Below are 25,469 nucleotides of genomic sequence, written 5' to 3'. Positions count from 1 at the left end.
ATTGGCTGGTTTGTAAGTCAGTTCATGACAACCTCCTCCCTTAATAAGTCATTGATACATTCAAACTCTTTTCAAGCTTGCATGTGTCAATGATTACTTAAGTGTTATTTTAAAACAATATATCAATTTTAAAAGCTTTACCAATTTTTATACTTACCCTTAAACAAGCTTATGTATATATCCATAACATCATATAAACATCAGGTTATACATTATTATTATTATTATTATTATTAAGCTTTATATATATAGCGCTGTAAATTTACACAGCACTGTACATACAATCTTTTAATTACATATAATATTTTTTTAAATACTTGTTTTATCATATCTCTCTCTCTGTTTTTCCCTCTCCATTGTAAAAGCAATATTTAAAGATCCCCTTTAAATATATATTTATTATCACTTTATCTTCTGGCCTGAGAGGGAGTGATCAGGCAGGCCCAGCTCTGCCAGGGCTAGGCTGAGGGAAGAGGCTCCTCCCTCCTTAACTGTCATCTTCCGGCCTGAGAGGGAGTGATCAGGCAGGCCCAGCTCTGCCAGGGCTAGGCTGAGGGAAGAGGCTCCTCCCTCCTTAACTGTCATCTACCGGCCTGAGAGGGAGTGATCAGGCAGGCCCAGCTCCGCCAGGGCTAGGCTGAGGGAAGAGGCTCCTCCCTCCTTAACTGTCATCTTCCGGCCTGAGAGGGAGTGATCAGGCAGGCCCAGCTCTGCCAGGGCTAGGCTGAGGGAAGAGGCTCCTCCCTCCTTAACTGTCATCTTCCGGCCTGAGAGGGAGTGATCAGGCAGGCCCAGCTCTGCCAGGGCTAGGCTGAGGGAAGAGGCTCCTCCCTCCTTAACTGTCATCTACCGGCCTGAGAGGGAGTGATCAGGCAGGCCCAGCTCCACCAGGGCTAGGCTGAGGGAAGAGGCTCCTCCCTCCTTAACTGTCATCTTCCGGCCTGAGAGGGAGTGATCAGGCAGACCCAGCTCCGCCAGGGCTAGGCTGAGGGAAGAGGCTGCTCCCTCCTTAACTGTCATCTTCCGGCCTGAGAGGGAGTAATCAGGCAGACCCAGCTCCGCCAGGGCTAGGCTGAGGGGAGAGGCTCCTCCCTCCTTAACTGTCATCTTTCGGCCTGAGAGGGAGTGATCAGGCAAGCCCAGCTCTGCCAGGGCTAGGCTGAGGGAAGAGGCTCCTCCCTCCTTAACTGTCATCTACCGGCCTGAGAGGGAGTGATCAGGCAGGCCCAGCTCCGCCAGGGCTATGCTGAGGGAAGAGGCTCCTCCCTCCTTAACTGTCATCTTCCGGCCTGAGAGGGAGTGATCAGGCAGGCCCAGCTCTGCCAGGGCTAGGCTGAAGGAAGAGGCTCCTCCCTCCTTAACTGTCATCTTCCGGCCTGAGAGGGAGTGATCAGGCAGGCCCAGCTCTGCCAGGAATAGCCTGAAGAAAGAAGCTCCTCCCTCCTTAACTGTCATCTTTCGGCCTGAGAGGGAGTGATCAGGCAATCCCAGCTCCGCCAGGGCTAGGCTGAGGGAAGAGGCTCCTCCCTCCTTAACTGTCATCTTCCGGCCTGAGAGGGAGTGATCAAGCAGGCCCAGCTCCGCCACGGCTAGGCTGAGGGAAGAGGCTCCTCCCTCCTTAACTGTCATCTTCCGGCCTGAGAGGGAGTGATCAAGCAGGCCCAGCTCCGCCACGGCTAGGCTGAGGGAAGAGGCTCTTCCCTCCTTAACTGTCATCTTTCGGCCTGAGAGGGAGTGATCAGGCAATCCCAGCTCCGCCAGGGCTAGGCTGAGGGGAAATGCTCCTCCCTCCTTAACTGTCATCTTCTGGCCTGAGAGGGAGTGATCAGGCAGGCCCAGCTCCGCCAGGGCTAGGCTGAGGGAAGAGGCTCCTCCCTCCTTAACTGTCATCTTCCGGCCTGAGAGGGAGTGATCAGGCAGGCCCAGCTCCTCCAGGGCTAGGCTGAGGGAAGAGGCTCCTCCCTCCTTAACTGTCATCTTCCGGCCTGAGAGGGAGTGATCAGGCAATCCCAGCTCCGCCAGGGCTAGGCTGAGGGAAGAGGCTCCTCCCTCCTTAACTGTCATCTTCCGGCCTGAGAGGGAGTGATCAGGCAATCCCAGCTCCGTCAGGGCTAGGCTGAAGGGAGAGGCTCCTCCCTCCTTAACTGTCATCTTCCGGCCTGAGAGGGAGTGATCAGGCAATCCCAGCTCCATCAGGGCTAGGCTGAGGGGAGAGGCTCCTCCCTCCTTAACTGTCATCTTCCGGCCTGAGAGGGAGTGATCAGGCAATCCCAGCTCCGCCAGGGCTAGGCTGAGGGAAGAGGCTCCTCCCTCCTTAACTGTCATCTTCCGGCCTGAGAGGGAGTGATCAGGCAGGCCCAGCTCTGCCAGGGCTAGGCTGAAGGAAGAGGCTCCTCCCTCCTTAACTGTCATCTTCCGGCCTGAGAGGGAGTGATCAGGCAGGCCCAGCTCTGCCAGGAATAGCCTGAAGAAAGAAGCTCCTCCCTCCTTAACTGTCATCTTTCGGCCTGAGAGGGAGTGATCAGGCAATCCCAGCTCCGCCAGGGCTAGGCTGAGGGAAGAGGCTCCTCCCTCCTTAACTGTCATCTTCCGGCCTGAGAGGGAGTGATCAAGCAGGCCCAGCTCCGCCACGGCTAGGCTGAGGGAAGAGGCTCCTCCCTCCTTAACTGTCATCTTCCGGCCTGAGAGGGAGTGATCAAGCAGGCCCAGCTCCGCCACGGCTAGGCTGAGGGAAGAGGCTCTTCCCTCCTTAACTGTCATCTTTCGGCCTGAGAGGGAGTGATCAGGCAATCCCAGCTCCGCCAGGGCTAGGCTGAGGGGAAATGCTCCTCCCTCCTTAACTGTCATCTTCTGGCCTGAGAGGGAGTGATCAGGCAGGCCCAGCTCCGCCAGGGCTAGGCTGAGGGAAGAGGCTCCTCCCTCCTTAACTGTCATCTTCCGGCCTGAGAGGGAGTGATCAGGCAGGCCCAGCTCCTCCAGGGCTAGGCTGAGGGAAGAGGCTCCTCCCTCCTTAACTGTCATCTTCCGGCCTGAGAGGGAGTGATCAGGCAATCCCAGCTCCGCCAGGGCTAGGCTGAGGGAAGAGGCTCCTCCCTCCTTAACTGTCATCTTCCGGCCTGAGAGGGAGTGATCAGGCAATCCCAGCTCCGTCAGGGCTAGGCTGAAGGGAGAGGCTCCTCCCTCCTTAACTGTCATCTTCCGGCCTGAGAGGGAGTGATCAGGCAATCCCAGCTCCATCAGGGCTAGGCTGAGGGGAGAGGCTCCTCCCTCCTTAACTGTCATCTTCCGGCCTGAGAGGGAGTGATCAGGCAATCCCAGCTCCGCCAGGGCTAGGCTGAGGGAAGAGGCTCCTCCCTCCTTAACTGTCATCTTCCGGCCTGAGAGGGAGTGATCAGGCAGGCCCAGCTCCGCCAGGGCTAGGCTGAGGGGAGAGGCTCCTCCCTCCTTAACTGTCATCTTCCGGCCTGAGAGGGAGTGATCAGGCAATCCCAGCTCCGCCAGGGCTAGGCTGAGGGAAGAGGCTCCCCCCTCCTTAACTGTCATCTTCCGGCCTGAGAGGGAGTGATCAGGCAGGCCCAGCTCCGCCAGGGCTAGGCTGAAAGAAGAGGCTCCTCCCTCCTTAACTGTCATCTTCCGGCCTGAGAGGGAGTGATCAGGCAGGCCCAGCTCCGCCAGGGATAGCCTGAAGAAAGAAGCTCCTCCCTCCTTAACTGTCATCTTCTGGCCTCCTATTCCCCTCCAGATATGCTCTGACTGTGTAGGGTAGAGGCTTGCGTACCCTACTGAAGTTGTGAGCTATGCAGTGGTATAATAGCCACTAGCAGGGCACTCCTTAACTGTCATCTAATAGCCACTGGCACAACTGAAGGGTCTGACCAAGAGCGCCAAAGGGCAGGGTGGGCTCTCTAGCCTTATGGCCACCATCATAGGAGAAGGAAAACTCTAATCCCAAACCCGGGCAGATGGTGCTCGTATAACCCTGTAAGGTCAGCCATCTAAGAGAAGGAAACTCTAATCAAACCTACAACCTGAGGACCTCGCTGCCACCGTCCATGCTTGTCAAGGCCTCAGCAGTCGAACCTCTGGTTTAAAGGGTGAGGCCAGTTCTGTGCACGCTGCCCTCCACCAGAAAAATCCTTTGCACAGGCTCGACGGGTACATCCAACATCATCAACGCGCTTGTAGAAAGCACGGATGAGTCCTTCCTGAATCTTCGTTCGCGAAGTAAAGCCAAGAAGAAGACGACGATCACTTAACTGTAACATACAATATAAATTTTATTGATAACCATTACCGAGTTATGTATCTTCAGTCTTTTCCTGTAGTCCAACAGCAAATATATTCAGTGGGTCCTCGCCTTACGCGGGGATCCGTTCCAGATCTCTCCGCGTAAGGCGAATTCCGCCTATGCTCAAGCCCCATTGGAAACAATGGGGCTTGTGAGCAGCGGCGCGCAGGGCGCAACGGGCGCGTGCGCCCATTCAATTGAATGGGATGCTCCGCCCCGCGCGCGCCCCGCAGCTTAAGCGTGTATTCTCAAGCCGCGTAAAGTGCGCCCACGTATGGCGCGAGCGCGCTGTATTTGTCTTTTAAAATATATATTTTAATACTGATTTTACTTGTTTGTTTTTAACTCATTAACAACATTTTAACCTAAATTTAGATCCTTATATGTTCGTCTTAAATTTATTACCCAACATATTCAATCTTCTAATCTCTCACTCTTATTGGAATGAAGATTGATGGAGCATTATCTCTAACCACTTTCTCCCATTCCCAGTACCGTTCTGAATTCCCCCCCCCCCCCCAATATTTTAATGGCAGACAACAATACATTGGTTTTCCAGTCTATTAACTCATTTATACTGTTGTCCTTTTAAGGTGTTTTCACAGGATCAGATTCTTTGAGTGTGTTGAGCAGTCTTTATATCTTCTTCTGCAAACTGTAAAGTGTCTCCTGTCGCCATCATCAGGCTCTCTATATGGGTCATCATCAGTAGGCGTGACAGCACAGTTTATATCCGCCAACATGTCCTGGATATACCTGCTCACTCTTTTTAATTTCACCTCTTCAAGATTCCTCCAATCTCTTTGAACTAGAGTAGTTCTTTGAGTTGTTGCCCAGCTAAGAATTCTCTAAGTCCCATTTAGTATACATCATCCAAATATCTATCTGATCCAACGGTTCATAAATGTTATTTAGCTGGGGTTTGTGAAGTATGTCCTCCCTTTCTACAAGAGGTGCATTAAAAATAAATTTTATTATTAACATCACTAGAAACTGAATTATAGTATAATTCAGTGCCTTCTTGACATTGTAAGCAGGTTTTTCCTCTAACTCTGATGTTTTTTCTCAGCTGATTTACCTAGAGGTTTGGACCTTTTTTCTTTTGGTTCATTTTTTTTCTTCTTCTTGGCTCTTATCATCGCAGCCAATTTCCCAGCAGACTCATTAGACCTATTAATCTCATTGTTCATGACTACCACTTTTTCCTCTTTATTTATTATTTCTATTTGCTCTTCAAAGGCTTTTTCATCTTGTTGTGTAATATCTACTTTTTCTTTCTGTCTGTGGCTCTTAGACTTTATATTGAAAAGCTTCAAGTTGGAGAGTATTGTATTTTGCTTTTACGTGGTAAAACATGGTTTCCCATCCTTTTGTTTGTCTATTGGCTTTATGGCAATTTTCCAAAAGAGTTTGAAATTCTCAGCATGGTTGTCAGTCTGGCAGTCTCTATGTCTAGATCTTTAGTTTTTAACTTCCTGCTATTCAGGTCATTTAAACCTTTATTGGCCTTTTGAAGCAAATCATTTCTCTTTTTACAGTCATCTGATTTTGTAACTTTTCATTCTTTTTTGTTAAGGGCTCTTTCTCTTTGTCCTTCTGAATTACCTGTTTATTTGTATCCTCAAGCAAACTCTGTAGCCCGTTCCATGTTTCATCAGTATGTTTTCATGAATGTTTCATATCAGAGATTTTATCCTCTAAATCTGAAATAGTCTTTTCTTTTTTATCTAAACTTTTCCTTCAGAGTAACAATTGTTTCGGTTTTCTCTTCCAAAAGGTCTTGTAATGACTGGTTTTCTGACTCCAATTTATTTAATTGTTCTTCAGGTGTAACAATATCTTCTGCCTGTCTCTTAGACTCCTCTTTAGCTGCTAAGTTCTTGTACTTCTTCACGCCCTCAAGCATCTGAATACACTTTTCTAAATCATTCCCTATAAGGCAGTCTACTGGTATAGAATTATATACTGCAAATCTCCACAGTAATTGGTGTCCCCTGAAGGAGATATTTAACTTTGCAACTGGTACTGGAAAAGCAGGGCTGCCTAAAAATTTTATAAATATTTTATCATCTGGGCATAGGTCTTGTTGTTTTATCAGGTGTGATTTAATGATACACACTTTTGAACCTGAGTCTTGAAATCCCCAAATACAGGTTTTATTTATTTGTATCAATTCTCTGTGGTCATTTGAATTAAAATTGTGAGGTACAGCTGATACTAATAAACAAGACCTGGATGTATATACGTTATCAACGTCAGTTGTTATCTCAGCTGTCATCCCCATGGTAACCGTATCTGTATGTTCTCTGTGACAACACTCTTTTTCTGTAGGCCTAACTGACCGTATACAATAGGCAGATTTTATACCCTTACTATATATTTTTGGGCAATTATATCTCAAATTTCCAATCTTTTCGAATTAATAACATGTCCTCTGACTGGGTTTTGACTGATTTTCCTTAGACCAGCTATCCTTCTTAAGGGCTTCAGGGTCACACTCTCTCGGCCCAAAGCTTTTTCTCTCAGCTTCCTGCCTTTTTTCCTTGTTGCCAATGTTTAACATTTTTATCACTGTTACTTTCATCTCTTGAGGCTTGCCAGTTGTTGGCGTCCTTTTTGTCCTTCCACTGATGTCCTTCTTTAGGTTTTGGTGTTCCCCTGTCCTCCCCTCTAATTAGTACAAATTTATTTACCATTCGAGCTGCTTCCGCTATCATTTTGCACTTTTTCTCTTGAACTTGCCATTTATATTCTTGGGGAATTATATTATAGAATTGCTCCAGGCCTATAAAGCTCTGCAGTTCTTCTTTGGAAGTTATTTTATATCCATCTATCCAGCTCTTTAAGTAATAATCTAGTTGGCACACCAGTTGAGAAAAAGTTTCATCTGTTCTTTTCTTTATTCTACAAAACTCCCTTCTGTGGTGTTCTGGAATTAGCCCAAATCTTTGTTTTACCATCTCCTTAAATAACTCATAATCTTGTGCCCCATGTGCTCTCATTTCAGCATAGGTTTCTGTCAGTCTTCCACAAATCTGGGATCTTATTTATTTATTTTTATGGTATTTATACCCTGCTCTTCAGCCTTAAAGGTTCTCAGAGCAACTTACAATTATTATTTTTAATTAGACGGTTACCTGCCCTCAGGCTTACAATCTAAAAGACACGACACAAAAGGAGATGGGAATGATGGTGGGAAAGGGGATGAGGTCCAGTGGTTCTTCTCTCCCTCTGATGCCTGGACCAAGGCAGATGGACTAGAGGGAGGGCTCTTCTTCTTCAGGCTAGCCGTGGTGGAGCTGCGCCTGCCTGTTCACTCCCTCTCAGGCCGAAGGATGGCAGTTATCATGGAGGGAGGGCTCTAATATATAATATAATATTATGTATTGTATAGTATAATATCTAATATAGCTCATCCTTTCTTCATCCTTTAATCTTAATTCCTCTCAAATTCTCTCAAAATTAGTGAAGAAAGAGTCAATATTGGCCCCTTTGTAATATCTACGGAACCTCTTCATGTCCACCTGAGTCAACCGATTTACCTCAGCCACTGTTTGGGCAGGAGAGAGTGGCTCTCCCATTTGTTTCAATCTAATCTGATAATCCTTTTTTCTCTCTTTCTAATTCCCTCTCTTTCTCCCTCTCTCTTCCTTTTTTTTTCAAGTCCAGCGTGCCTTAATCTTATCCTTTCCATTTCAAGCTATTTTTCTTTATCTATCCTGGCCATTTCTTTTTCTTCTTTTTTAAGTCTGGCCATTTCCAATTTGAAGTGTCCAGACTAGCCACCATCTCTTCTCTACCCTCCTCCTCTTCCACCATTTCTGGCACTGTTAGAGGTTCCCCTAAGCCTAACTAAAAATCCTGCCACTCAGGCTAATTATAGCCCTCGGGTTAATTCCTGATGGTAAGTCCCTCACTTGGAGTATCTTTTTGGTTATAAGCCCCTCAACTCTGGACTTTAACCTCAGTTCCCCTCTGGAGCTCATAAAACTGCATCCACTCACTGGACTCAATAGAGCCCTAACTGAAGTTCTTAACTGCCACAGCGGAACTTCCAATCTCTCCCTGCCAGCATCTCATTGGCTGAGGGCAGCTGGCTCGTGATTGGCTACCGCTGTTGCTAGGCTAAGACACCTTTTCTCCACAGTGCCTTCAAGTTGCCTGTCGATTTATGGGTGACCTGATGAATTCCATAGGGGTTTCTTAGGGGTCATTACCAATTACGGATAATTAGGTCCTGATCCAAATTGAAGAATCTGTTCAGCAGCAGGAGCAAGTTCACACTATGGTTTGTGCCGATTCATCAGTTTTGATTGGGCAGAACAGGTGGATAGGAAGGTGGCCTGCCTTGTCCGCCGAGGCAAGGCTGGGACGGAGAGACCGAGGAAGCCAGGGACTGCCGGGGCAGATTTGAATCCGCATGGTTCCCACTTGGGCTGAATAAATTGTTTGCGAAATAAATTGATTCAGCCCAAAAGTCACGGGAAAAACTAGCACCTTCAGCGATTCAGATTAAGTAGGAACCATACTGGTTTAAAACGGATCGTACTGAATCATGATCTGGTTTAAACCATAGTAGGAATTAGACTGTAGGCAAGGGATATTCAATCATGGTTTTGCCAGTTCCTTCCTCTAAAATATATTCATCCAAATACTAATCAGGGGTGATCCTTCTTAGCTTTCAAGATCAGATGGGATCTGCTGCCGTTAGGATACTTAGGCTATTGAGTAACCAACAGAAAAATGTTCTGATGTGGTATGCTGCTACCTATCTTTGTCAACTGCCAGACTATCTTGCATGGAAATCAGATTATATGCTGTTTGTAATTCTTGGAAATAAAAAGAGTTAGCTTAATTTTTGTTTGTTTTGTGCTTACAATATGCTAATTTTGTTAAACAATGTAATCATTTCAACATATCTTGCAGACCCTTTTTGAATTCAAATTTGAATTTCTCCGGGTGGTTTGTAATCATGAACACTACATTCCTTTGAATCTTCCTATGCCATTTGGAAAAGGCAGAATTCAGAGATATCAAGGTAAATTTATGTTCAAGAAATTAAACTGATATTACTAAAACATTAAAGCTGACTTTAGGATATGCACATCTTATGGGTTTTTAAGAAATATATATTTGGATTCTACATTCAGTAAATGGAATTACTATCTAGGTTTTTTCTTACTTTCTCTTTTATGCCAACACAATGATACCATAAAAATACATAGGTTGTTTAACCCTCATGCAGATGAATTTTAAAAACTTGTATTGAAATGGGTATTTACCTCTAAACTCTGCTGCTGTTTATCAATGGCTACATTCATTCCAGATGTTTATCACATTTCAAGCTAGTCAACATAAATATAGGACACATATACTGAAAGCAGCTTAGTAGTAGCTCTATGTATCTCCCTTGTTTTCATGTTGTGCCTTACATATCCTGCAAGTGCATTAATTCTCTTCAGGCTTGTTACTGTTTTGAAATTGGCAGCGCCTTGAAACTGAATGCCACACTTGTGTCAAGGCTTCATGTTGTCCCATGTTACACCCTTTCCAGGAGCAGTGTGTCATTGTATGGCTTCAGCTCAGGGATTTCAAGGGGCTTTCGTATTTTGCCTTCAGTACATGCTATGTGTCTCTATTTGTTTCACAAATTGTGTGGCAAAGTATATTTTCGGTTCAGTTCAAATGTTTCTAGCGCTTGTTCATTTTTGCATCCTTTCACCTGAGCATTCTCTGCTGATTTCTCTGGCTGTTCTATGAAGAACACAAAGCTGTGGATGTCTCACCAGGTCCTACTACCTTTGCCTCTCATGACATTAGTATCTCCTCTTAATTCTTCCTGGACAGCATAAAGGACTTTCTGCCATCCCATCTTTCAGCACAGGAATGCTTTTTTTCCTCTCATCTAAGTGCTCTCACCAGCTTCTATGCATTTTAAACAAAGTGAATCAGAGCTGTTTTGTCTTGTTTTTGGTCAGTACTTTACACTGTATGCTTGACAGAAGCTATCCCAGTGCAATAGAGCTATTGGGATAAATTTTTGTCCCCGCTATTTATTTATTGCACATTTTAAAAAAAAAGTCTGTACATTGCATGTAAGTGAAACCAGGGATGTTTTTTAACTCTTTTAAGTGACAATTTCATAAATTCCTACCTTGTGAGTGTATTTCTGTGTGAATTCTGCAAAACAAAATGTGGCTTGGGTATTAAAATATCCCCTCAAGTAGAGTTAATGAGAGAGTTATTCAGGGTTAATCTGAGTAAAAGGAGAGATAGAAATAACTTGTTGCCATAGTAAATGCCTCAGAAGCATTCATTCCTTACTTTGCTTGGCAGCAAAAATTGCTTCTTACTACTTATTGGCTTTGTCCTCCTTTGCTTCTTCTTTTTTCCTTTTGAATTAGCTTTTCTTTCACCAACTGTGGGATCGTATGACACTCTTGTAGGTAGGTGTGGAGTGCACTGCTTGATTCTAAAGTTTCTATTTAAAAACAGTGGTGACTTGTACAAATAAAGAATGTGTAGTAATTTCATTTGGAAGTCACATTCAACTGCTATATATAGAAAAGAGTGGCATAACAAGCATAACTGTAAACAAACAGAACTGGTTGCGTTATACTTTGTAACTGGGTATAATGAAAATATATAGAAGAATATGGACTGTTTGGGTAATGCTAGAATAATGGACACACTGGAATGGTCTCAGTCAATTTACAGTGATATATTCATTTTGTTTCCAGTCCCAAATGGACATTGTCACTTCTGTTTCCTGAACAGTAGTTCTGTCCTGCTCCATTGCAAAATATTCTTGAAACTGCAGGGATTTTCAAAAGCGTGTTGTGATATGACTCCCAAAACACAAGGAAAGAAATTCCTCTGGGGAACCAAGCTCTCTTGGGATCCTGGCCTGCCTGTCTTCTTACATTATTATCCAACCAACACCCCTCCCCAAATGCCAGGTCAATGTAGCTTAAATTTTATTTGAGGAAAGTTAGAGAGAACGGGAGCAGAAAAGAGGCAGAGTTAGCATGTGAACTTCATGACTAAGCATAAATTTCATCTGTTTTTTAAACTTAAAGGGGGTAATTTGTTTGATTAGCTGGCCACTAAGGTCTTCTGACACTTGTGGCCCTTTGAGAAAGTCAGGCCTTTTAGGTCTGAAAGGCAGGTGTCCACCTCATGATGCTGCATGAAAAGAAGGTCTTTAGAGTCTTTCTGGTCGGTAGTGGTACACTGTGATTCTCTTCAGTCACATATCTTCTATTGATTATATTCTTGAGTGGTTTCTGTTGTGTATTGTTGCATAATATGCAATCTTGTATCATATTAATTTGGGTCCTTTCATCATAAAAAGATCTGTGAGGCATGAAAGACAGATGCCTCTCATGAGTATGTACAGAAGCAAGATGTCTGAAGTCTTTCTGGATGTTTCGTTTAGGGAAGACTTTCCTTGTATCAGTAGTTGTCATTGGGCAGCTCTGTCACCCTGTTAGTCATTGTCCATTTCCCCAGTCCTATTTGTCTTTTGCTGTCAGCAACCTTTGCTGGTGCTAAACATAATGTAACAACAAGTACATGAGTAGTTGTAAACCATCCTGAGTGACTAAAATTCATTGAACTATGAATGTTACATTGTTTATATTTTATTTTAGTCTAGATATTACCTTTAGTCTTCATTTTGCTTTTTTTAAATTAGAGGTACGTATAGCTATACTATTGAATTTTTAAAAATGAGAATACTGTGAGTGTTGTGGTGCTTATACATTGCATTTTCAGTATTACATTGTATCCTCAATTTTTGTGTTTGCCTTTAGACCTTCAGCTTGACTATTCCTTATCAGATGAATTCTGCAAACATCACTTTTTGGTAGGACTTCTCCTCAGAGAAGTTGGAAGTGCACTGCAAGAGTTCAGAGACATCCGCCAAATTGCAATTAGTGTTTTGAAGAACTTGATGATAAAGCATTCATTTGATGATAGATATGCTTCCAGGGTAAGAGGACAAAAAAAAATAGGAATACTTTTTCTCCATTCTCTACACTAGCAAGAGCAATACAACTGAGCACTAAAGTCAAAATTGTTCAGGCCATTGTATTCTCAATTACCATGTACAGATGTGAGAACTGAATAGTGAAGGAAGCAGACAGAAATAAAATCAACTCATTTGAAATGTGCTGGAGAAGAGTACTTAGGATACCATGGACAGCCAAGAAGACAAACAAATGGGTTCTTGAACAGATCAGACCAGAGCTCTCCTTGGAAGCAAAGATGATCAAGTTGAGACTATCATACTTTAGCCATATAATGAGAAGGCGTGGAACACTAGAAAAAACAATAATGCTAGGAAAGGCAGAGGGTAGAAGAAAGAGAGGAAGACCACAAACCAGATGGATAGACTCAATTAGGGGGGTTATGGGCAAGGGCTTGCAGGTTCTGGGTAGGGCAGTGGAGGATAGGAATTCTTGGAGATGTCTCATCCATGGGGTTGCCTTGATTCAGAACCAACTCAAGGGCAGTTAACAACAAAATGTTTGTGGAGCTCTTTCTACTAAAATGTATTTAAGGGTTTTTCCTTAGATATATAATGATAAGTCTTTATCATCTAAAAGCATCACATACGTGAGTCAAGGATAAGTAAAAAAAAATAAATCCTTGTCATAGGTGTAAGACACTTCCAAATCATGCGTATATGCCAAAAGTATGTAAAAAAATTAATTCATGTGTCTATTCTAAGCTCCTTGTAAGCAGCTGGAAATGTAGGGGCTGTACAAACAGCCCCTATGGGGCAGCATGCAGCCACCCCTTTACTGGCCGGATCGTGGCCACAGCCCTGATCTGGCCCCTGAAGGGCGGAAAAAGAAGCTGCAAAATGCAGCTCTTTTTTTGCACCCTCTAAAGGGCGTCAGAGTTATGGCAGCACAGGTTTGTGATGCCCTTTTGGCACTGCATCATTGAGATGCAGCACCAGGGTCACGTGATGTTGCCACACGCAGTCTAGAACTGTGTGCAGTGTCTTGGTGTGAGGGGGTGGAGTCACAGCATCCAGTGTGCGAACACTCTGCCATGACTCCGCCCATAATCAGTAAGAACTCTTAGGCAGCATCCACACTGCAGAAATAATCCAGTTTGATACCACTTTAACTGCCATGTCTCAGTGCTATGGATTTCTGGGATTTGTAGTTTGTTTTATCACCAGAGCTCTCTGACAGAAAATAATAAATGTCTCACAAAAATACAATTTCCAGGATTCCATAGCATGGAGCCATGGCAGTCAAACTGGATTATTTCTGCAGTGCTGATAAAGCATTAAAACTCGAAAAGGAAATTTTTAAACATTACACCATAATGACTGTATCAAAAAGGAGAGGAAATTTCATTTGGGAAATGTTTAAACTTCATTTTAATAGTGCGTTTCTGTGTATTCCCATTAAATTGTTTTCATCTAGATCCATCAAGCAAGAATAGCCACATTGTATCTTCCAACATTTGGCCTTCTCATAGAAAATGTTCATCGAATTGATGTCAAGGATATTTCACCTTTCCCTATAAATGCTCCTAGCACAGTAAGTCTGCATTTTTGTTGGTGAACCATTTATTGTAGTTTTAACCATTTAATTATTAAAATGCAAATATACCTTTTGAACCTTAAACATATCAAATGACATAGCATTACTTCTTTATATTTTGTAACAGAGTGCAAAAGAAGAATCACTTACTTTACCAACTGCAAATCCACTGGTTACTCCACAAAAATCTGTGAATACGCTGGATAATAACCTCCACAAAGACTTATTTGGTGCAATATCAGGCATTGGTAAACATTTTAAAAAATTTTAACATTACTTTTAATTTTTAGCGACATATTGTACCAATCAAAACACATCTTTCTAAGAAATAAAACTGGTAATTCTGCATATTGAGTTTCTATTAGTGAAAAGTTTTAGGGATACTAATGTCAGTGTGGTTGGTAGATACTATCTAAAATTAGACTATGGAAGCCTGATATTCCACCGTCACCTTTCTGGGAAAAGAACAGGACATGAAATAATAGTTTAAAACATATCAATAGTTTTATAATTGAAGATAGAAAAAAAATCCATAAAGAATAACTATATGCAGAACATATAGTAAGGAAAGCAGGCTTGGACACAGAAGAAGGAGGAGTGAAAATAGGAGGAAGGAATGTCAACAATCTAAGATATGCAGGTGACACAATACTACTAACAGAAAACCTCAAAGACCTGGAACAACTACTAAGGAAGGTCAAGGAAGAAAGTACAAAGACAGGCCTGATGTTGATGATAAAGAAAACCAAAATAATGACAAGGGAGAATCTAGACAAATTCAACCTAGACAATAAAAAAATTGAAGTAGTAAAAGAGTTCTCATTCCTTGGTTCAAACATTGATAGAAACGGGGATTGCAGTCAGGAAATCAGAAGAAGATTAAGAATGGGGAGGGTGGCTGTGAAAGAACTAGAAAAGCTCCTAAATACAAAGATCCTAAAATGCAAAGATATGCAACTGCACACAAAAGTTAGAATTATACAAGTCATATACATATAGATCCACTTTTTCCAGGCAAGCATTCTCTGAAGATGCCAGCCACAGATGCTGGCGAAACATCAGGAAGAAAATCTTCTAGAACATGGCCACATAGCCCGAAAAACCCACAAAAAACCATTGTTTTCCCTGTTACCATGTATGGATGTGACAGCTGGACAGCTTAGAAAGAAGATAGTAGGAAAATCAATTCATTCAAGATGTAATGAGAAGAGTGTTGAGGATCCCGTGGACAGCTCAAAAGACCAACAAATGGATCCTAGAGCAGATCAAGTCAGAAGTCTCCCTGGAAGCCAAGATGCCAAAACTGAGGTTGCCATACTTCCGACACATCATGAGAAGGCATTACGTATTGGGGGAAAAAAACAATAATGCTAGGAAGTGTGGAGGGAAGCAGAAAGAGGAATGCTGCATGCTAGATGGATGGACTCTATTAGAGAGGTCACGGGAATGAATTTGCAGAAACTTAGCAGAGCAGTGGCGGACAGGAAGTTTTGGAGATGTCTCATCCACAGGGTCACCATGGGTTGAAATCAACTTGAGGGCAGTTAACAACAAAAACATATCCCATTGTGTCATGAAGCACATTTAGCTGATATTAATACACAAGTCAAGTTTTTGTTAGAAGATTTGGTGATAGGTCTGGGAAGGGATAAGTCAGCTGAATCTCATTATAATAAAGGTTAGGTGCCACTTGAAATTATTGAAAAACATTGCATTACAATAAGGAAAAAAATGAATTGTAGGATTCCACTGCCAGGTGCTTTCTAGAATATAATTTTCTTTATTAATTGTTTGTAATGCATTCATTTTCTTGCCAGCATCCCCATATACCTCTTCTACTCCTAATATTAATTGTGTGAGAAATGCAGATTCAAGAGGCTCTCTCATAAGTACAGACTCTGGAAACAGTCTTCCAGAAAGACACAGTGAAAAAAGCAATTCTCTTGACAAGGTATGGACATATCTATAAGTTTGTGTCAGTAACAGTATTACTATCATTGTTACAGATAATTCTTTATACCAAATGAAAAAAAGGCAGTCATTTGAGTTCCATGGATCGAGCTGTTTCATATATTGTCTTTCACTTTTACCAACTTTAACAAATACTTTTTTTTATTTAATAGGAGGCCATTAACCTAAGAAAATATTTGGTTTATTTGGAAAAAATGCTTTTGTTTTACTCTATAATATAAAATCCCCCTTTTATGTGTATTCATTTGTGTGTATAAACATACTTGGACACGTTTTTAAATTCAAACTGCATAAATGCCCTCTTTACAAGAAAATAATGTTTAGAAATTAGCAGTATATTTTGTATGGTATGGTAGCATAAACCTTATAGCAAAATACTGTGTGTGATTTTGTTCAATAATAGAGATTTTTTTAAAAAATTAAGATTCTTTTGATTGCTCTTACTTGGTATTCAGTTGCATTAGTCTTTGATGTGATATATTTTTAGCATTAAGGGGTTGGATCTTCTGCTAGTCGCAACATGGTTTAATGTTTTCTCCTTGACTCTAACATGCTGCCTTGTGGGCAGAGGGAGAAACTCCTGAGAAGGCATTCTACTTATGCACTGTGTACTAATGGAGAAGAGGAGCACTACCAGTCATCAAAGAAAAATCGTGTTACAGTGGACTTCTCACTCCTGACAATTCCATCTATACTAGAAAGAGATGTCCATGCCGTTGTTTTTCCTCCATTTCATGAAGTATCTGTTCTTTGTGGTTTGTTTGGTTAAGTTTCTGAGTGCAGTGTTTACTGATAGTTTTGTCAAACCATTGAAGCGGTTTGTACCAGTTAAATAGCTTAAAGTTTTCTTGACATGGCATACTTGCAAGGTAAAGAAACATAAAATTTATCAGTGATCTTTATAAGGTACTTCAGCTAATTGGCAAAACTGTCATTTAATCCCCCCCTTCCCATTAATGCCTTGATTTGCAGTGTGAAGTGACTGACACTTAATATTGAGATTTTCAAACTTTGTTTCTTAAAATGGTGGTCTCATGTTGATTGCATGTTTGATGATTAGGTTGATTTCTTTCAATTTAATATATTTTCAAGATAGTACTTCAGCATTTCTGATGACTGAAATAATTTTAAACTTACATGCCAAGGAGTTTCAGTTCCTGGTTCCTGGTAAGGCTTGGGCGATAGAATTAGGGCTTTCTTGCAGCACCAAATTTAATATGAAGATGTATTTACAATATAGAAATGGATTTCTCAGCTGGGTTGGAACACTGCTGCAAATGTTATTTTGTTTCCTAAGTGGAAGGAAAGTGGGTGGAGGTGAGCTATGGGAAAATATTGACTGAAAACTTTACATTATTCAAACATATGACCTTTTTTTTTCAAATTTCCTTTTTGATATTTATGTGATACCATTTTTTCTAAGTCTGAAATAAGATCAGTCTGAAAGACACATCATCATGCATGCATACCAGATAGTCTGATAATTGTATCATATCTCATCTGGCTTCTTTTAATTGTCAGTAGTGCTGAGGCACTCATTATGTTGGCTCTTTTTATTGTTCAGATTTGCATTGTTACATTCTCTGTGAGGCTGAAGACACAATCCACAAAACATGGGTTTTGTTATGATTTGGCAAAAATTCAAAGGCCAAAGCTCGTTTGGGCTCCTTCTACGAGATCAATGGCAAAAACAACAGTGTATAGCAGCTTCCATAGAGGATGTACGTAAGGCTTTAGGCTGAAGGGAGCTGTCAGCTTCTGTGAAGCACTATAAATTAGTCAAATTCAGAACTAGTTAAGCAGCCTTTGGGAAGACAGTCCTCTAGGCTGTTGTGAATCAACAGTTGGTTTAGTTCCTCCCTGAGATTTGGTGGCTTGGGGTATATCCCATCTAGGTATATCCCATCTGTTGTTCAGCCTCACAGAGAATGAGTGGTTGACCCTTATGAGAATGGTCATTCTTATGAGGCTGATGACACAATCCATCCACACCCTAGAACCAAGAAAGAAAGGTAGGTTCAAGTAAGCAATAGAAGTTTAGACTAAAGTTATTGAATCAATTGCCATGGCTAGAAAACAAAAATGAAAACTGAGGGGAGAGAGCTTGGAAGTGGCAGTTAAAATAGCTTAGAATGTTGAGACCCTGCCTAAACTGGTTGGCACGAAGGATTAACCCATGTGTTGTGCATTGAGTCATCAACCTCACAAGAATGACCATTCTTGCTATCAAGCACTCATTTTATTCTGCACTCACAGACTTCTATAATTCCACATAGGCTTGAGCTGTTTGTGTATGTGCTTTGTAGTTTTGCAGTTGTTGTATGAAACTTGAAACTAACAATTTTGCATGGATTGGTTCTTAACGTGCAAATCACAGTTATGGCTGTTGCATTCATGTCCTGCTTGTGGGCTTCCTGAAAATAACAGTGTCAATAGAATACTGGATTTGAAAAGCATGCATAAGGAATATATGGCTTCAGATGTTGTTGGCTGCAGTTGCTGTTAGCCCTAATTAGTATAGCCAAATGCATAGAGAGAATTACATGTTCCACATTCCAGCTCTACGTCAGGGATGGGGGAACTGATGGCCAAAGAACCAAATTTGTCTTGCCCCCATTCCCTCCACCTTTCCTTTGCTCCTTCGGAGATATTTATTTATTTAGAGTATTTATACCCTGTTCTTCAGCCACAAAGGCTCTCAGAGCAGCTTACAAATGGTTAATTAGATGGTTCCCGACCCTCAGGTTTATAATCTAAAAAGAAATGACACAAAAGGAGAAGGGAATGGCAGCGGGGAAGGTCCACCAATTCTTCTCTCCCTCCGAGGCTGGATGGGCAAAAACAAAGAGAGGACTGTGAAGCAGGAGGAAACACAAGAAAAGGGCATTTACAGCCTGTTTGGGAGCAAACCAGAACTTCTACCATTTGGAGGTTTTGTTAGCATATGTTTTAATAATTGGTAGTGAGCTCAGCAAATTAATTTGTCGTTAATACTATCTGGTAAAATTATTTGCGGTTTTATTCATTACTTTTTAAAGCAAAAGTAAGCAAACTGTGGCTTATGGGCTGAATGTAATTCCAAAGGCCCCTTAATATGTTCCAAATACTTTCTGACTCTTCTGAATGTGTAAAATGTGTAGAATCTTTTAAACTATGAGAGAGAGAAAATCCCTGTTTTTTCATCCTCCAAGAAGAAAATTGAAATTTTCAGGGGGGGGGGGGGAATTGAAAAATGCAATACTAGCATCATTTACAGAAAGGCTGCACAATTGTGGAAGTATAGGATGCTGCACCGGCTCCTGCAAAAGCAAAATCTTAAATTCTGACTCCAGATGCCCTCTAAGGGTGATAAGGGCATGTTTGGGGGCCTTCCCAGGCCTTGAAAAGGCATCATAGGACATTTTTAGGCAAATATATATAACAGCACATCTTACACACACATGTTGGAATGTTTTTGTTTGCAAAATTGTACAATTTTTTTTTACAAAATTTTATTTTGTCTCCAACATGATGGAAATGCCCTCCACCTAGAGCTCGCTGTGGAACAAATTTTTTAAACTCTGGGGGCTCTTGGGGACCTCAAAAATGGCCCTGGGGGCTGCATAAGACGCACAAGTCACACGTTACCCACCCTTACTTCACACAGCGAAAGTCATTTTATTAAATGAATAAAATAATAATAGTATATAATAGAAACATAAAATGCAGTACAGTTGGCCCTTCTTATACACAGATTTTTTATACACGGATTCAAGCATCCATGGTTTGAAAATATTCAAAAAAAGTATAAATTTCAAATATCAAACCTTGATTTTCCATTTTTATAAGGGACACCATTTTGCTATGTCATTATATTTAATGGGAGCATACATGGATTTTGTTATCCATGGGGGATCTTGGAACTAAACCCCAGCGGATAACAAGCGTCCACTGTATATATAACTTGGCTTTGCATATATAACTTGGTTTACCATGTTATTTATACATTAAAAATACCTGTCAGAATCCTGTTGCATCCTTGCTTCTTCATAAATGTACTTAGGTCTGCAGGAATTAGAATTTCACAGTTGCTCAATGTCTGTGTCCAGTAAAATGCTGCTGTTATATTATTATGTAGTAGAGTGGGCAAAGTGCCCAATGTGCCTTAATGGCCACTGCACAATAGGTCTGAATTGATGTCCAATGTGCATTACATTGATACTGATGTAACATTGGGCATCACTGTGCATTGGGTATCCTGGCCAGTGTCCCATTATGCATCTGGTAATGAGGTTCCTTAGCGCCTCAGCTAAGTATATGCAAAGTTATGTTAACATAAAATAGTGTATAGGATTCTGGCAAATATTTATTAAGAATATAATTAGAAGTTCAGCTTTTTAAATTGTTTATTTTTTGTTACATGTAGAGCAACAAGATCTTGAGCTGTAAAGAATACCTGAACTATACACACACACACACACACACACACACACACACACACACCTACCTCTTTGGTTTTGCTAGTCTGAGAAGCAGGCGAAACCTTCCCATTAAAAACAGAAGAAGCAATCAACAGTAGTAAATCAGAGGAAATGATTTTGTCCAAAGTGTTAAGCAGGCATAATACATTCATTCTAAAGGGAAAGCTTTGAAAAAATGGGTGGGGGTGCATTTTTTTTTTCTGAATGTTTCTGTTTTTTCCCCTGGGACTTCACATCTCTAGTCTCTTCCCAGAATGATGATGATGATGATGATGATCTTCTCTAAGAAGACACTTCATTCCTCCTAGATGAGACATTTACTTCTACCTGTTTTAGATTTGGGGGACCTTGTTTTGAAAGTTGGAAGTGACTTTTGGTTTTAACCCCCCCCCAAAAAAAAAAAAAAAAGCAAGTTGAGAGAGAGATGGTAAAATCCTCCACACTCCACAGGAGGGTTTTTAAAAAAAAAAAAAGTTTATAAGTTTTAACATTTGTAGCCATGGAGGGCTCATGAGGCTTTCTGAGAGCCAAGAAAAAGGCAACTGCAGTAGGAGGTGCCTAGGCCTCTGGAAGTTGCCTTCCGGTGTTTCAAAGAAACGAATTTAGGAACAAACTAACTGCCCCTTTGACTTGCACTCTGTACAAAATCAGTCAAAAGAAAGGTGTCTATGAACAGTCACCTTCAAGTAAAGCCCATTACATTTACTTACTTATTTATGAATAAACGTGTATATGGTTGAACTATATGGCAACCCTTTTCCTGCACTATGCTGATTAAATGTTTACCCCACCTAAAAATATTCCTACATACAGAAAACTTAGTATACTAAGGGAAAGCTTAGATGCCTTTCTAATGTGCATATTCCAATTTCGTCTTCTTCTTTCCAGCTTCTTTGGAGTGGGATCCACTTAGCCCATTTCCAGTGACATTTTTAGCACCAGCAGAAAGAAAATTCTGCATGTAAACATTCTAATATCACTGCCCTAAAAACAAACTTTTTAGTTCACCAAAGATGACCAGGATACTGTTCATATTTGCAAAGGAATTATTTTCTATTTATTATATTCACATTTTCTGGGTAAAAGCTGCAACGAACCATTAAGTTCCATGGGACTTTTCCTGGATTTGTGGGCATAGGATGGGTTCAGCTTAAAAGATAAAGTGGCTATGAAAGGATATGTGTTCCTGTCCATCAGCCTTACCATTAAATACGGGTTTTTTATTATTTACAAAGAGGATGAGAGGGAGCAGTGGAATGTATGCAGAAAGGGAATTCAATCTGGCTTAAGTGTACAAGTTTAGTTTTGTATGTATGCTGATGTGCCTTACTAAGCTAAATACCATGAGACTGATAATGTGGATGTGTGTCTTCATGTTCAGATACTGCCATTTCTGTCATCTCGGGTTAACACAAGCCTCTTAGCCAAATGTATTCCTGTCTTGCTTTTCAGAACCAACAAAGTTGCCCTTCGGGAAGTTCTGTAGTCCGGTGTGACAAACTGGATCAAAATGAAATCAGGAGTCTATTGATGTGTTTTCTTTATATTTTAAAAAGCATGTCAGATGGTAAGCAAAATTGTATTCGTTTTTAATTCATTTTAGAGATGAGTTTGTACTGGACAGTTCAAATCCCTGGTTCTGTAATTAATATAATACAGCATGATTTGCTTCATGTATGACTTGTTAGATGCATTACTTGTTTTTCTAATACAAGGGGCCCTTGTACTAAGGTTTGGTTCCAACCCCCCTCCCCCCATGTATATCAATATCCATGGGTGCTCACATCCTTTTATATACAGTGGGGTGATAAAATAGTGTTCCTTATATAAAATGGGAAAATCAAGATTTGCTTTTTGGAATTTTTATATTTTTAAAACATTTTCAAGCCATAGATGCTTGACTCCATGGATAAAAACAATCCATGGATATGGAAGGAGAACTGTATTCACAATCTTTGAATAATTAAAACTGTTGGGATGCATGTATTCTGCATTTAAAAAAATCATACTTTTGTACTAAGGTAATTCGGATTATGTAACCTTTATAGTTTATGTATGTATGTTAAACAAACTTGCATGTTGTTTCTCTTTTGTGTAGTAGTAGTCTCTCAAATTCTACACAGTCAGTTAAATTATAAAGTAGAATGCACCTAATGCTACACATAATCCTGAATGAAGGTGATCTTATCCCGGTTCCTTGAAAAATTAAATAAAAACCTTTTAGAATATTAGTTAAATATGAGTTAAAGTGTCTGCTGTTATGTAGGAAAGCAGTTGGCAAATAATTACAGTTGGACCTCAGCATCCATGGATTTGCCATCAGCAGATTTGAGCATCCACGGACTTCAAGCCCACGTTGTCCCCAGTGGCGGTATAGCTATGTGGCCATACTGCCATTAGGCAGCAAACAGAAAGAAGACAAACTCCACATGCTCTAAAATGGTCAACTGTGAGTGTTTATTCAGTGTTTAAAAAGCCCAGCATGTTTCAGCCACACCAGGCCTTCTTGGGGGGCTAAAAACAAAGATAAATACACTTATTTATATTTCTTTTCAGCCCCTGAAGAAGGCCTAGCGTAGCCGAAACACGCTGGGCTTTTTAAACACTGAATAACAGTTGACCATTTTAGAGCAGGATTTGTGTCTGTTTAATTAGTGATCCATTGTCTGTTGGAAAAGCCCCATTGTCTGCTGGGAAAACACTGAAATTCTGGACCATCTCAAAAACTAACAGGTCAGAATGCACAGGGAGGCCATTGAAATCCACAAACACCTGGACAACTTCAACAGGAAAGAAGAAACCTTGAAAGGAAACAAAGTTTGGCTACCAGTCCTGAAAAACACATAATTCAAGACTCAGCACATGCAAATGAACATCACCCAGGGTCAGGGGCTTTCCAGCAGACAATGGATCACTAATTAAATAGACATAAATTCTCCTCGTATATCCTCCCACTCTTAGGCTTGATATTCAACAACAGACTAACACACAGATAAACATGTTAACCACTTCCTCTCAACCAATGGTCACACAGTATATATACACCACTCACTTCCATGCCAGCATTCTTTGAAGATGCCACTGGTGAAATGTGAGGAATAACTCTTCCAGAACACAGCCACATAGCCCAAGAAACTCACAAAAAATTATGTTTCCTGTTTCCTGTTTCTTTAGCCCTTAAAGGTAGTAATCATTGAACAAATGTTGTGATATTGGTATTTTATTGATGATTTTATTATCCTGTACATTGCAGATGCTCTGTTCACGTACTGGAATAAGGCCTCAACATCAGAACTAATGGATTTTTTCACAATTGCAGAGTAAGTTCACTTAGCTATTCTGAAACCTGGCACAATTATCCCATTTCAAGCAAAACATAAATTGTAAATTATAAAGCCTGCATTAATGTCACATTTTCAGTTTAGAAACCTGCAGTCCTAGTGTAGCATTATCTGTTAGCCACATTGTTGTTCTTGTTTGTTGTCTTTTTCAACCTAAGGGACACTTATAACAGAGTTTTTGTTTGCTTGTTTTGTTTTGTTTTGTTTTTGGTAAGAATGCTTGTTGCTGCCTAGGCTGAAAGAGTGGGCCTTGCCCAGAGACACCCAGTGGGGTACCATAGTTGAGCAGAGATTAAAACCTGGTTAAGCACACACAGGATCTCTTCATGCACAATTTACCATAATTGGAGCCTTGTTTCTTCCTCTTACCTCTATTCAGAAGTCCCATTTTGACCTCATCCATCTAGTTTTCTCTTACATAGTCATGCAGCCTCTCAAGCCTTTTTTGCAAGAACCACGGAACCCATTATGCCAAGCCACTGTTTTTGGACTCAATGTCAGTTCTTAGGGAAGCATAGGCGGGTTACAAACCGCCACTTGGGACATCCTCAGGACGTCCCAGTTTAAAAAAGGGGCGTCTCTTCCAGACACCCCTATTCCTGTTACGGACTCTGTCTGTAACAAATGGCGGCGGCCGTTCCACACGGCTGCCGCCATCTTGACGTAACGGACGCCGTGCGTCTGCATGTCGCACGGCGCTAATGATGTTGCGAGTGCGCCATTGGCGCCTCGCGGCGTCATGAGCACGCCGCCAGAAGAAGCTCCATTTTGGAGCTTCTTTTTTGCTCCGTAAGGGAGTCATGCGGTTTGGCTGCGGCGGCTCCCTCACGGAGCAAACAGCAGCGCCGGGAGACCGCCTCAAAGCGGCGGTTTGTAATGCCTCATAGTTAGACAGGGGCACATGCTACTCTGCTGATTTAAAGCTGGACCCTAACAGGCTTGGCTTTGACATTTAAATATTTTTGTTTCCTTACCAAAGGCTGAAGCCTTAGGAAACTTAAAATACCTTACACATAGAAAGTAAAGAGTATCGTAAAATAGAAACTTAAAATATGGAATTCTTTACTTTGTTTATGGGAGGGACACAGTGGCTCAAGTAGTTAAGGTGGTGACTCTGTTGATTGCAAGGTCAGCAGGTTGGCAGTTCGAGGGCCAGGTGCCATGTGATGAGGTAAGTTCCTATCACTAGTCTCAGCTTCTGCCACCCTAGCAGTCCAAAATCATTGGGAAGTTATTTATTTGATTATATTTTACCTTGATTTGGAGCAACATTGCAAATTACATTGTTACAATAATGAAGTCTAACTTCCAAATGACAGTAACTACTTGTTTCTTTGCAGAGTGTGCTTGCATCAGTTTCAATACATGGGAAAACGATACATAGCCAGGTACTGTGTACAGCCTACTTGTGTAATTTTATTGTAACTGAATACTTATATTCTTGTCAGTCAATAATATACATTGAAGGGTATGCCCATTTAATGGTAAGTAAATGGATTTAGTAGTTTTTGACATATTTATTTATTTATTGCACTTATATCCTGGGATATGTTACCTGTGGTTATTGTTGTTCTGCCTTTGAAAACCCACTCCAAGCTGTTTCGGTTCAGTTCTACAGAAATGTGAATTGATTATCAAAATTATAGAGATTGCAATGGTCAACTGTGAAAGCTAGCAACTGCATGCAGGCCATCATAGTGATTATTATGTAAATAATTTCTACAACACTGGACATTCTAATTACATTGCACAAGGTATGCTCGTGTTGTCCATATGCTTCCAGCCCTTGTAGTGGCGATTTACCTGGTGCATCCAAAACTGTTTCCACTTATAATTGTGACAT

At 41.3% G+C, this 25,469-nt stretch overlaps 1 protein-coding gene across 13 annotated transcripts in view; it reads left to right on the top strand.

Moving 5' to 3' along the window:
• LOC149319174 (dedicator of cytokinesis protein 9) overlaps positions 1 to 25,469 on the top strand; it is a 194,806-nt gene that overhangs the window by 114,034 nt on the left and 55,303 nt on the right. For 7 of the 13 annotated variants that reach the window (XM_089511207.1, XM_089511208.1, XM_089511205.1 and 4 more), the window contains exons 30-37: positions 9,215 to 9,326; positions 12,103 to 12,281; positions 13,735 to 13,851; positions 13,982 to 14,102; positions 15,672 to 15,805; positions 21,738 to 21,852; positions 23,539 to 23,605; positions 24,967 to 25,014. In XM_089511207.1, the coding sequence (XP_089367333.1) occupies positions 9,215 to 9,326; positions 12,103 to 12,281; positions 13,735 to 13,851; positions 13,982 to 14,102; positions 15,672 to 15,805; positions 21,738 to 21,852; positions 23,539 to 23,605; positions 24,967 to 25,014 (893 nt within the window). Of the gene's footprint in view, positions 1 to 9,214; positions 9,327 to 10,692; positions 10,735 to 12,102; positions 12,282 to 13,734; positions 13,852 to 13,981; positions 14,103 to 15,671; positions 15,806 to 21,737; positions 21,853 to 23,538; positions 23,606 to 24,966; positions 25,015 to 25,469 lie in introns of all 13 variants that reach the window. The other 6 variants (XM_089511197.1, XM_089511202.1, XM_089511200.1 and 3 more) reach the window with 1 other exon arrangement.

This window comes from Sceloporus occidentalis, unplaced genomic scaffold (genome assembly GCF_023333645.1).
Source record: "Sceloporus occidentalis isolate IW3139 unplaced genomic scaffold, rSceOcc1.0.p SCAF_2, whole genome shotgun sequence".
Classification (NCBI taxonomy): Eukaryota; Metazoa; Chordata; class Lepidosauria; order Squamata; family Phrynosomatidae; genus Sceloporus; species Sceloporus occidentalis.
The sequence above is the reverse complement of the archived record's forward strand: the minus strand, read 5'-3'. Positions and strand labels throughout refer to the sequence as shown.